The 14,024-nt window shown below is 42.5% G+C and overlaps 1 protein-coding gene across 2 annotated transcripts; it reads left to right on the top strand.

Moving 5' to 3' along the window:
* Nucleotides 1-13,969, top strand: TREML4 (triggering receptor expressed on myeloid cells like 4). Of its 2 annotated transcripts, none has more exons than XM_010333838.3 (6): nucleotides 1-163; nucleotides 374-718; nucleotides 1,205-1,255; nucleotides 1,745-1,805; nucleotides 9,057-9,188; nucleotides 10,468-13,969. In XM_010333838.3, the coding sequence occupies exons 1-5, from the start codon at nucleotides 103-105 to the stop codon at nucleotides 9,151-9,153; spliced, it is 615 nt and encodes a 204-aa protein (XP_010332140.1). In that variant the 5' UTR covers nucleotides 1-102; the 3' UTR covers nucleotides 9,154-9,188; nucleotides 10,468-13,969. The 2 variants fall into 2 exon arrangements, with proteins under 2 accessions (XP_010332140.1, XP_010332139.1); XM_010333837.3 differs by having other exon boundaries at nucleotides 9,617-13,969.
* Nucleotides 13,970-14,024: the final 55 nt, after the last annotated feature.

Genomic DNA, 14,024 nt, shown 5'->3' with positions numbered 1-14,024 from the left:
CACTGGGAGCCTGGGCCAGAATCCAACCCAGAGTCTGACTCCCTCTTCTCAGAAGGTTCCCCTTTTTCTCCTCTCCACTGTTAGAAACAGATTTGGGCTGGCATGGCCTGTGGGGGTCCACACCTGCTGCTGCCGCCTGTGCTGCTGCTGCTCCTGGCCCCAGGTGGCATGGAGGGAAAGAGGGCAGGGGGTGTAAGGAGAGGAATGAAGAATGAGTGGGGCCAGGGGGCAGTGTGGCTTTGTGACCAGAGGACAGAATTTGGGAACGCTCTTCTGGATGTGGGCATCAGAATTAGTTCCCTCTCCCCTTTCCCAGCCTGTTGGAGGGGTGGTTGGGTCCCTCCACAGCTCTGACGTGGGTCTCTTTCTGCAGGTTCCAGGGTAAAGGGTGCTGTGCCTGAAGAACTTCACAGACACTCAGGACAGACTCTCTTCCTGCAATGCCGGTACTCACCCAAGACAGGGCCCTATCAGCCCAAATCCTGGTGTCAGCAGACATCTCCAAATACGTGTACCTTATTGCTCACCACCTCCAAGACCCAGACAGCAATTCAGCAGTCTCGTTACAAAATCTCGGACGAGCCCAACGCTGGCTTCTTCAACATCACCATGAGTCCACTGACACAGAATGACTCGGGATCTTACTGGTGTGGAATCTACAACTCTTCCGAAAACATCATCACTGTTCTCAGAAATGTCAGCCTGGTGGTGTCTCCAGGTGAGCTCTTTACTTGAGGAAATTCCTGTGTGCCACCCTACAGGGATGGAGAGGAAATGTCATCCCCCCTCCCATGCCTCTGTCACCCCCCATCCTGCCAGGTCTTCTGCTCTGGTCGAGGGGAGCAAAGATCCTGTCCCCAGACACAGCCTCTCACCTCTGCTTCACCCTGCACATCCTGGCCCCCACTGTTGGCAAGATGCCCCCAGAGGTCCCTGGACAGAGACACTGTCTCTCTGTCACTCTGAGTCTCTCTTTGTGTTACAGAGGCACACCCACGACTCTTCTTTTCTCTCTCTCTCTCTCTCTCACACACACACACACACACTGACAGCTCTGGCATGCAGCTCTTAGGCACAGGCCACTCCTGACCTAAGGCATCCTGAGGGTCTGGCTCTGGGCCCTCTACCTCCTCTCATGTATGGGGTAGACCCCATTCTCTTCTGGACCCCTGGAGAGTCACTCTCTGCTGTCTTTTCTCTTTAGCCCCAACCACATCTCCTGTGTGGACCCTCACCTGGCTCCCAACAAGCACAGGTAGGTTGGAAACCCCCGTGGAGGGAGGTAAGAGAGGTCACCAAGTATCCTGGGAGCCTCAGATTCAGGGAAGGGGAAACCAGGGAAGCCTGACTTTGGGGTCTGATCTCCTGGGCCCTAGGCTGGTGGGAAGCTACCTTCAGGGTCCGCTCTCACCTAGGGAGAGAAACACGCACCATCTAATGTGATCAGGAAGATCTCCATGTTCTCACGATGATGGGCGGGTGTCCCCAGAGGGGAGTCCATATGGAAGACCTTGCACACATGTCCCAACCCTCCTGCTCCTGGCCTCCCACCACCATGGAGAGGACAGTGCCAGACTTGACTTCAACTGGTTGCAGAGATTTCAGGCCTCAGCTACCATCGACCTGAGGGATCTTTAGGAGCTGCCTCTGGCCCCTCTCCCTTTCCTTTCACACTTTGGGGACCTTATCCCATTCTGCATTCTGGTCCCCTGGCCAATCACTGTCTTCTCTGTGTCCTTCTTAGCTCTGATCACTTCTCCAGAGGGGACTTGTGACCATCCCTCCATCAATGGCTCTGAGACCAGGTAGGTCAGGGGTTTTGCCACTGGGAGGGAGGTCTTGGGAACAGAGGGCCTGAGTAGCTCCTGAACCTTGGAATCAGGTCCAGGGCATCCAGGGATCCTTCTCTGGTGGGTTGGGCTGTAGGGCACAGTCATGGAGCCCCCAGGCCAGGACTGAAAGTTTGATAGAGAGGAAAGGGGAAGAGGATGCAGGTTGTTAATTGTGGAGGAACCATGAAAAAGACAGTTCAGCATGAATTTCTGTAAAGAGACAAAATGGAACCCAGAAAATGTGGAATCTGGAGGCTGTGTTGGTGTGTTGAAGGGTGAGTGTGAAGACAGTGACTACAGCCTGGGGCAGAGGGTGTCTGCAGATGTCGGCAAGAGACAGGTGCTCCTATCCTTGTGGTCGTGGGTTTGGAGGCCATCACGGCCTTCCCTGTACTGTAGGAACAGGCTGCAATAGACTAGGTCACAGGTGCTCCAGGGGACCATGAAGCACAGCCAAAGCCATGGGCGATTGATGAAAATAGACAACCAAGTGGCAGAGTGTTTGCTCCCCAGCCCTCTCCTCTTGCAAACTTCAGGGTGGGTGGATTACACACAGACTATGTCTCAGGGAATTTAAAGGACAAGCATGGCAGCTAACGGGGTTCCCTGGGATCTTGTGCTCTAGGGCAGGGGTCCCCAAGCCTGTTAGAAACTGGGCCGTGGAGCAAGAGGTGAATGGTGAGCCAGTGAAGCTCATCTTATTTATAGCCTCTTTTCATAGTTTGCATTACTGCCTGAGCTCTGCCTCCTGTCAAATTAGTGGCAGCATGAGATTCTCATAGTGTCATGAACAGTTGTGAATTGTGCGCGTGAGGGTTCTAGGTTGCATGCTTCTTATGAGAATCGAATGACTGGTGACCTGTCACTGTCTCCCATCACTCCCAGATGGGGTCATCCAGCTGCAGGAAAATAAGCTCCGGGATTCCACAGCTTCTGCTGTGAATGATGGTGACTTGTATAATTATTTCATTACATATTATAATGCAATAATAATAGAAACAAAGTTCCCAATAAATACAATGTGCTTCAGTCATCCTGAAACCAGCCCCCAATTCCCGGGTCCATGGAAAATTTGTCTTCTACAGAACAAGTCCCAGGTGCCAAAAAGGTTGGGGACTACCTGCTATAGGGCTTTTTCCTCTCACTTTTCACTCTCAACTGGCAGAGGATTTAGCCTTCCTTTCTTCTCCATTACCAGATCTGTATCTAATACGCCCCGTGGAATCTGAGTTCACGAGCCAAAATAACTAGGTTTGTTAGTAGAAGCACTACCTTAAAGGAATGACAGCACACGCAACAATAGAAACCTGTGAAGCAGAACTATGGGATCTGCGTGTCCCACAGGAACTCTAAGTACCTGTGATCATCTGGCTAAAGGGGTGAGGGAAGACATGAACTATGTGGATCATGAGGAAGATCCATTGGAAAAAAAATGTTAATCATAGTTCTAAAAAATATTATAAACCACAACACGTGTGATAAAAGATGGCTGTGGCTGGCCAGTGAGCTGTAAGAAGAGTGAGGAATTCTCATGGAAGGTCCTGGAAAGCTCTGGAGATTTAAAAATCAAAGAGAAGTTAGGAGAAGTGATGAGAAAAGTAGATGTACTAACTGATAAGTATCAAGAACCCGTGGGAGATAAAGGATGAAAGAAAGAAATATTTGAAGAAAGCATCTAAGGAAGTTTTTCAAAACTGTAGAAGAAGGAAAGACCTCAGACTGAAAAGATCATATGTTGCCAAATAGGGGAAAACAGCAAACACACACACACACACACACACACACACACACACACACAGACACAGACACACAGACACACACAGACACACACACACCCCACACACCACACACACACACACAGAGACACACACACACACCACACACCACACACACACACACACCCCACACCACACAGACACACATACACACAGACACACAGACACACACACACCACACCATACACACACACAGACACAGACACACACACACACACACACACACACACACACACACACACCTCTAGACCCATTATGTAAAAGGAGAGAGCATGGAAAGTAGCTGGAAAAGACCCGAAGGCTTTCAAATCACTACAAAGCAAAAAGATGAGATTTCTCTCTGAGAGGAACGCTAGAGGTAGGAAGACAATTGAGTAATATTTCTAAATCAGTAAAGAAAAACTTTGTATCTAGTGTTTTGTATCCAGCCAAATTGTCACTCCATTGTGAAATCATAAAACCTCTGGACTCTCAAGGCCTCAAAAGGTTAGCCACATGCAAAGATCTTGACTGAAAATGGTTCTGGAGGAAGGACTCAGCTAGGATGAAATAACCCCTGGAGATGCTGCAGGAGGTGTGCCCAGCGTCTTAATAAGTTTATTTTTATCTTTCTTTGATTCATAGAAAAGGCAGCTAAAAGCAAAATGAAGAACAAGAGAAAATACATTCACGATCATTGAAAAATAACATTCTAGACCAGTGATCCCCAACCTTTTTGGCACCAGGGACTGGTTTCGTGGAAGACAAGATCCCTATGACTAGGACAGGGGGACGATATCAGGATGATTCAAGCGCATTATTGTTATTGTGCACTTTATTTCTATTACATTGCAGTATATAATTAAGTAATGATACAACTCACCATGATGTAGAATCTGTGGGAGCCCTGAGCTTGTTTTCCTGCGACTAGACGGTCTCATGTTGGGGTGATGCAAGACAGTGACAGATCATCAGGTGTTTGATTTTCATAAGGAGCGTGCAACCTAGATCCCTGGTATGTGCAGTTCACAGTAGAGTTTGTGCTACTGTAGAATCTAATGCCACCACTGCTCTGACAGAAGGTGGAGACCAGGCAGTGATGCCAGTGAGGGGGAGAAGCTGTGAATACAGATTAAATTTCTCTCACTTGCCCACCACACACCTCTTGCTGTGTGGCCTGATTCCTAACAGGCCCGGAACTGGTACCGGTCTGTGGCTCAGGGGTTGAGGACCCCTGTACTAGACAATATCAACACAGGGTGAGAAGTACACACTAGAAGCTCATGAAAGGATGATTGCGTACTTGTCTCATGAGATAAGCTCAATGTAGCAACTGTATTAAATCAATGTATATATGAGTCTTCGGTTTACATCAAGAGAATGTCTATCCTTTCATCCACCAAAATGAAACTCTAGCCAAAGGAAAGTTTGATACAAATTAAAAAAAAATTAAGCACAATAAATGAAAATGAGAAATAAAAAGGTAGAATTAAGTCCTAACATAAATGCAATTCCAATAAATTTAAGTGAATTAAACTCACGAAATAAGGATAGAGACACTGTTTGAGTTTTAAAAATTGCAATGTTATAGGAGATAGATACACTTACAAAAAGATCTTAAAAAGTTGAAAAAGTCAGAAAAAATATATTTTGCTATAAGGAAACAAAATAAACTGTTCTGGCACTCTTAATATTGAACAAAATAGAATTTAAGGTAAAATATTATGTCTATAATTTGTCTATAAAATAGACAAAGATATGTAATATATACTGATGAAAGATGCACTTGAATGTGAAAATAGAGCCGTCATAAACATATGTGGGCCTAAATTTTGGCCATGAGATGTATGAAGCAACACCATCAGAAATGCAAGAAGAAAATATTAGCTATTTTAGTTGGAGGCTCACATACCTCTCAGAGAAACAAAGACCAATGAGACAAAAACCAAATAGAGGGGTTTAAGTTCTAAGCCAAATAACTAATGAATTCCAGGTAGTATGCCATCATATAATATTTATAAATATGTTAAATATATGTAATCAGATGTATAAGAATATAGGAAAAATATGTAATAAATTATAATTTTAAATAAATATTTTCAAATATGTAAACATGTAGTTTAAGAATGAAAAATGTTCTAAACTATATAAACCTATTATGTATGTTTTATAAAATATGGTATTCATAAATATATAACTGTGTATAAGTACAAATACATGTTTATAACCCTCTCCATAATTAAAAACAGATAGTATACATTCTTTAAAGTACATGGAGTGTATTTACAAAAGGACACCTTGTATGAATACATAAAAGATGTGTGAAGAAATTTCAGAGAATCAATATGACACAGAATATATTCTCCAAACCTAACACAATGACATTAGGAATGCATAAGAGGGCCGGGCGTGGTGGCTCACACCCGGAATCCAGGCACTTTGGAGGCTAAGGCCGGTGGATCACCTGAGGTCAGGAGTTCAAGATCAGCCTGACCAATATAGTGAAAACCTGTCTTATTAAAAAATAAAAAATAAAAAAAAGGAATGCATAAGAGAAGTAAAGATAAAATAGTACTTTTCAAACTAATTATTAATACATTCACATGTGAATTATTAAGTATGTAATAAAATATATTCTGATATATGGCCACTACATATCAAAAAGTATGGGGCATAGTTAATATTGGAGAGCAATTAGTAGCTTTAAATACATTTGTTGGAAAACATGAAAGTTTTCCAATTAATGAGCTAAGGAAGCATCTTAAGAAGATGGAACATGAGCGGCAGAGCAAGCCCAAAGTATCATAAAGGAGGGAAAGAATCATGGTAACAACTGAAATAAATTAAATGGTTGAAAATGAAGATCAAAGAAAGTCATAATTCATTCTTCAAAAGTTTAAAAAGATAGCCATATTGTTGTCAAGACAAATGAAGATAAAAGGAGATGATAACAACAAATTGAAGGAAAAAAAGAAAATAATCATGCATTCATTCTATAGAGATTTTAAAATAAATAAATTAGTGTTACATGTAAATTTTCGGTGCCCTGAAAGAAGTAGCACTCTGTCAGCAAAGCAATTTACTGCTATAGAAGGGTGCATCTCCCAGATGGAGCAATGGCCAGCACACACCTGGACAAGGAGGTGAAGGGGTTCTTATACTTGATGCAGGTAGCCCCTACTGCTGCTTTCTTCCCCAATTGGCCAGGGTTAGACCACACAGTCTAAGCTAATTCTGATTGGCTATTTTAACGAGAGCAGGAGTATGAACCAGAGTGGCAGGGTGAGTGAGTGGCGGGAAAACTGGTTATGGAACAGGTAACTAAAGGTGACTCAGATCAGAGCAGGTGAGCAAGGGTGACTCAGGTCAAAGCAGGTGACCTAGATAAGTCAGGATGGAGCAAGGGATTAGGGGAACAGATGTGAACTACCGATTAGAACTGGTGAAAACGGTTGTTTACTGAAAGCACGAGGAAGCTAAATTTTAAAATGGAGGACAAAGAACTGAACATACTGTCATACTGATTCTTTGAAGAGAAATTTAGAACTCGTTGTATCCAACACTCTGAACAAAATCTTGCTGTTTTAAATCAGAAGTGCACAAATTCCTAAAAACATGAACTGCAAAGACTAACACAAAAAGAAACAGATTTGAATAGATTAATAAATAAACTGAAATGTTAGGTAAGCACCATCCTCACAGAAAATTCAAGACTCACATGGTTTCACAGGTAACACAATCTTTTAAGAAACATTTGATTGATATTTCATACAAAATGTTGCAGAAAATAGAAGAGAAGCAGAAACAGCCCAGGTCATTTGAAGGGGCTAGTGTCATCAAAGTCTCAAAACCAGTTAAGGGGGATACAAGAAAACTAAATTATAGGTCCATTTCTCTGATGCTCATGAAGCCAATTCACAAATTACCATTAGCTAACTGAATTCAAGAGTGCATCAAAGAGAAGACTGTATTATGATTGAGTAGAGTTTTATCACAAAACAGAAAGGATTGTTCAACTTCAGAAAATCTAATCTTAGATTAGGTTACTTACTAACATAAGTTATCTTAGATTAAATCATTTATTAATATAAGTAAACCAAATTCATAAACTACAGGAAAAAAAGTCAACTCATGTACAAAATGCATTTGGGAACCTTCAGCACATTATGTCATATAAAAAAACTCTTACAAAATAGAAATAAGAACAGGTAACTTGGTAAAGATTGTACACCAGTGATCACAATAAACATTATTTAGTGGAGAAAGCATAAACTCAAATTAAGGATTTCCACAGCTACTACTAATGTCTTCTATAATATCAGAGGTTCTGATCAATGCTTGAAGGAAAGGAAAACAGGTTACAGGAAAGAAGATTAGACAAGAAGAGGGAAAAAATGTCGTGACTGGCAGATGATGGGATCACCTACACAGAAAAAGAATGAGAAACAAGAAACCATTAGATTTCACAAGAGAGTTTAGCAAGGCTGCCAGATACAAAAGCAACAAACATACATCACAAGGAGACCTCTATGATGAATAATCATTTAGAAAAATAAGATAGTTTTCATTACAGTGACAAAATCATTAAGTTTCTAGAAAGACTTAATTTAAGCAAGACTTATTTGGAGAAAAGTATAAAATGCTAAAAAATGACAGGTGATCTGAATAAATAGAAATAATACAATGTTATTGCCTCTTGCCTTCCCCAAATTAAAAAGTCTTTCAAAGTAATCCCAAACACAACTTGTTTACATTTGCAAAGAACTTGAAAATTTTACTCTAAAATTATACAAAATAAAAAAGGAGATATATAACTGGCTAAGTCAATCATAAAAACATGAATATAAAAAGAGCTCACTGGCTTTACCATATAATAATATTGAAGCAGAAAGCTACTAAGGCCACAAGGGAAAAGCAGATTTGCTGGGACAGGGAAGTCCCAGAATCAGAGCTAGGCAGGCCAGGAGTGGGGGCCACACAGAGGGTACCTGGGAGGATCCCCGGGATCAGCAGACAGGAGGTCTAGGTCTGTGCTCTGTCACTGCTTGTAAGGGTCTGGTCAGGTCCTGTGCAGTCTCTGGGCCTCATTCCTTCAGGTGTGATATCTGGCTGGTCTTGAAGATGCACTTGGCTCTGATTCCTAAGAGGCTTCTGATGGTCCTGTCCTATCTGACCTGATTAGGGAGAGTTCCCGCTCCCCTGGCTCTATCCCTCCCCTTCCCTAAACTCCAATCCCTTGTTCTTCCCCTGGCCAGCATTTTCCTCTACTCACGACTTTGAGGTTCCTTCTGACCAGGTCTCCTCTCAGTCCCAGAGACCTCTGTGACCCCTGCCCCACACCCCTATGTCACAGTTCGGGGTGGGCCCTTATACAAACAGCTCCAGCCACAAGGGGCCTGCTTTAGGGACACTGCAGGAGCAGGTGACATCCTGGCCCAAGTCCGTCATCTCTTCTCCTTCCCCGCTGCAGGAAATCAAGTGCCCCTCTCTGCCTTGGCTCAGCTGGCCCCAGACTCCTGGTCTTTGTGCTGTGTGGACTCCTCCTGGCCAAGGGGCTGATGCTGTGAGTCCCGTTTGTGCTCCTGACCTGCAGGTGCCACTGGTGAGTGGGGCCTGGGTTTGCCTGGGGGGCAATGGAGCTGGAGCCAGATTCTGTTTCTAGAAAGATAGTTAGGAAGAAGCAGCCAGATCACAGAGGCAGGAAAAATGACAGCTGAGAACAATTTTAATATGTGTTTCCTTGCAATCTCTGCCTTCTTGAAGACAGAGACCTTAGAAAAAGACAGAGACTTTCCAGGAGTCCCATCCCAGGGCTCTGCCTCTGTCTTTGTCATGAAAGAACAAAGCTGAGGGTGCCTGGGTAGACGGTTTAGGAGACAGAAAGGGGCAGGGCAGGAAGCAGGTGACAGGGAGAAAGGAGGGAAAGAGGAAGAACAGGTGACAGGAACAGGGTGAGACAAAGGGGCAGAAAAGCGGGTCGGGGAAAGCATCACTTCCATTCCTGACTTTCCCCCTCTCGTCCCATCTCAGGACAGCAGTGAGGGAGGTTTCTGATTGTCCCAGCCCAGCCCTGCCCCAGGACCCTTGGGTGCGTGAGCCACAGCGTGGATCCAGCATGAATCCCAGTTTTTTCCCCTGTCCAGCTATTGGGAGCCTAAGCATCAGGCCCCACCTTCCCGTGAGGAAAGGCCAGTGCCAAGCTTGTTGGAGAGAACTTTCACCCCCTCCCCCATCTCCCTGGTGGTGACCTCTCACCCCTGCACTGAGCCCTCTTACACCTACTTCTGCTGCCCTGACTTCCGCCATTGGGAAGACCCTGGCGGGGGTTTCTGCATCCTAGTCAACACCCAGCTCAGCATCTTCAGCTGCACCCGGCTCCCCCACTCCAGCACTCTGTGGTTCTCTCAGCCCTGCCTCAGCAGGTCTCCAGGATGCCTCTCATTTTCCCTGTTTGTTGCCTGTGCTCTGCCTGAAAGTCCTATGAATTTCCTTTTGTGCTTAATTAAATTCAGCCTCTGAACTGAAATGTGTCAGGTGCAACTGAGCAAGAGAAGAGATGTGTCCCCTCTCCCGACCCCAACCCCAGATATCCTAAATGAGAGAGAAATGACTTAAAAATAAATGATAAAATTGAAACTAAGAAAGGCTGTAACGAGCAGACTGGAAACTGAGGAAGTTCTAGAAGTTAAATTAAAAATCAGAAGTGTTCAAATGACGAGAGCAGTCATTTCAGCAGCCTAAAACAAGACCAGAACATTCAATGGAATCTGATGGTTAGGGGCCAAAAATCTGTTTGTTTAGAATGTGTGGAGATTCGTAGCCTAAAAGTGAAAAATCAAGTTGAACTAACATTGATGTTGAGTAACAGACAAATGTTTTAGGGAACAGAAGGGGAGCACGTATCTGTGAAGAAAGAGGAGGCACAGTCATTTTCCAACCAGGTAACATCCAGCAAGGCTGGGACTGACCACTTAGAATGGGGGCCCACCATGAACAACCAATTTGGGGTACCAGTGCATAAGCTGAATGCTAACCCTATAGAAGGCTACCATAAAGGGAGTATCATTTTCTTTTGCTCTTTTTGGGGAAGGGCATCGCTATGGTTTGGTCGCGTCCCCACCCAAGTCTCTCATCTTGAATTGTAGCTCCCACAATCCCCACGTGTTGTGGGAGGGACCTGGTGGGAGGTAATTGAATCTTGGAGGAGGGTTGCCCTTCCTGTTCTTCCATGCTCTCTGCTACCATGTCAGATGTGCCTTTGTTCCTCCTTCGCCTTCCACCATGATTGTGAGGTCTACCCAGCCATGTGGAACTGTGAATCCATCAAACCTCTTTTTCTTTATGAATTACCCAGTCTCAGGTGTTTCTTCAGAACAGTATGAAAATGGACTAATACAGGCATCAAATGGAGGTCTCTTTATGTATATCTCAGCTCCTGCCATGTGACCATCATCTGTCTGTGAGAGGCAACACTTTTGCTTTCTGTATTTTTTTAATCCTCATTCCCTGTTTCCACTTGCCTTCCCTTCCAAGCAAGCACTCTAAAGCATTTGATATGTAACCTTAAATTTGAATACATTCTTTTAAAGCATGCAGTATTTTTTTTCCCCTGTGGCTGTACTTTAACTTAGATATAAGAAATTGCGATAGACCTCGTTCATATATTTGTTTTGCTCCTTCCTGGGTATATATACACAGCCGACTTTTTCCGTGCTTATTCCATTGTGTACATATCCCACAGTGTATCATTCAGAACTCAGGCTGCATGTGCTATTTTGCCTTCACTTCTCAATATCACAAACAATGCTGTGACAAATATTGTCCATCATGTTCTCTGGTGGAATCAGGTGAGACTTCCTTTAGGACTTATACCCAGGTGGCATCAGCTGGGTTTTAGGATCTCAGATGTCTAAATAATGCTGCCAGCTGTGTTGCACAAAATGTGAATCTAGATAAGAGATTACATGTTTTCTGCGAGTCTAATTGAAGTACACAGCATCGTGTATAGAATGCTATTGCCAATTAAAAAAAAAAAAAAAGGAAGGCAAGAATAAATGTAGCTGAGTGATGCTAAATGGAGTCTAGATGTATGATTATCTCCTTCTCTTCCTTCTCTCTCTCTCTCTCTCTCTCTTTTTTTTTTTTTTTTTTTTTTTTTGAGATGGAGTTTTGGTCTTGCTGCCCTGGCTGGAGTGCAGTGGCATGATCTCAGCTCACTGTAGCGTCTGCCTCCTAGATTCAAGCAATTCTCCTGCCTCAGCCTCCTGAGTAGCTGGGATTACAGGCAGCCGTCACCACACCTGGCTAATTTTTTGTATTTTTAGTAAAGACGGGGTTTCATCATGTTGACCAGGCTGGTCTTGAACTCCTGACCTCAAGTGATCCACCAGCCTTGGCCTTCCAGAGTGCAGGGATTACAGGTGTGAGCTACCATGCCTGGCCGATTATCTCTTTGTTGTGAGATACTTTTGCATATGCTTGGGAATTTTTATAATTAAAATGGTATCTAAAACAAACGCTTGTGTGCTGAAGCCACTGCTATTTGGTTTTCAGCGGTATGTGGCTGAACCCAATCCTTTCTTGATTTATTGAACTTATACAATGGCAGCAGACTGGGACAGGTTCACTTACAGTATGGAAATATTGAGCTTCACTTAAAGAACTTTGGTAGTGGGATAAAAGTGAACTAAACAAAAATACATCTCCCTCAATCAGATGCTAAGACTAGCATTTGGTTATGACTTTTAACTCTTTTATCTTAATATTCTTTGCCTCAAATTTGTCATAGATTTCTTAACCACAATTTTCAAGTGGGCGACAAATTCTGTGTTGTAAGTTCACATGTAAAAGACATATACTTCAAAATTTTGAACATATTTCCTTGTTTTCTTACCTTCTTAGTGTTGCTATGGAAATGTCTGATAGCAATCTGTTGGTCATTCATCTTTACTGACCTCTTTTATCTCTGGAACATTCTAATAATTTTCTCTTTGAATTCTTATTATAATGTGTTTAGTATGGGATATTCAATTATTCATTATATTATCCAAATGTGTACTCTCTGAACACATTTGATCTGATGTCGTAGGAAACAGAATCACAAAAAAAAAATGTGGGAACTAAAAACGACAATAACTAAAATTAGGAGAGTGGAGATGAGAGAGTATGTAATTAGTTAACTGGAAGGCAGACTGAGAAAATGGACTCAGTCTGATCAAAGAGAAAACAGACTGAAAATAAATGAACAGAACCTCAGCTGTCTATGGGACATTAATGTAAGTGCTAACCTTTGCATCATCAGAGTCCCAGAAGGAAAGGAGAAAAAATGTGGGACTGAAAATGCATTCATTCGAAGAAATGTCCAAACTAATCAAATCTGGCCAAAGACCTAAAGCTACAAATGCAAGAATCTGATTTGATCCCAGATATAATAAGCCCAAAGATATACACACCAAGACACAGCATAAATAAACTTCTGAGAACAAAGAAATACCTTAAAAACAGACAGAGAGAAATAATCATTTATAAAGGAATACCAATTCTAATTGTAGTGAATTTCCCATCTGAAACGATGGAAGCCAGAAAAATGTAGCACAACATTGTGCAAACGCTATAAAAGACAAACAACCTAATTGAAGAAGCATTTCTCCAAGTATATGCAAATGAGCACATTGTACATGCTCAAGGTGAAGTTGCTCAATATCACTAGTCATTAGGTAACTATAATTCAAAACTTAGGTACATCCACTGGATGGTTATAAACAGAAAGCCAATACAAGTGTTGGAGGGATTGTAGATAAAGCAGAACACTCATACATTGCTGGAGAGGGTGTAAAAGTTGTAGCCACTTTGGAAAACTATTGGGTAGTTCTTAAAAATGTTAAAAAATAGAGTTGCCATATGACCCAGTAGTTCTACTGTTGATTCAAGAGAAATAAAAACGCATGTCCACATGAAAACTTGTACCTGAATAGTCATCGTAACACTGTTTCTAATAGCTAAGCACTAGAAACAAAATAGCTGTCAACTGACAAATGGTAAGCAAGAAACATATATATCCCTTCAGTGGAATATTATTCAGCCTTTAAAAGAAGTGAGGTGCTAATACAACTGATAGCACAAGTATAGCTACAGCATGGACAAGCCTGGAAAACGTTATGCTTAGTGAAAGAATCCAGTTACAAGGAACACATATTACTCAATTACGTTTTCATGACATGTGCAGAATTGATAAATCTATAAGACAAAATTATTGGTGATTGCCTGGAACTGTAGAAATTAGGACTGTGGTAAGCTGATAAATAAATGGCTTCTTAAAAAAATATCTGTGTCCATAAACTATGAACTGTTGACAAAAAGAAAAAAAAAAAAAAGAAAGAAAAATCTGTGTCCTAGTCCCTGGAACCTGTGATTGTTACCTCACATGGCAAAAAAAAAA

The sequence above is a fragment of the Saimiri boliviensis genome, chromosome 4 (assembly GCF_048565385.1).
Source record: "Saimiri boliviensis isolate mSaiBol1 chromosome 4, mSaiBol1.pri, whole genome shotgun sequence".
Classification (NCBI taxonomy): Eukaryota; Metazoa; Chordata; class Mammalia; order Primates; family Cebidae; genus Saimiri; species Saimiri boliviensis.
Note: the sequence above shows the minus strand (reverse complement) of the source record. Positions and strands in the feature narration are given on the sequence as shown.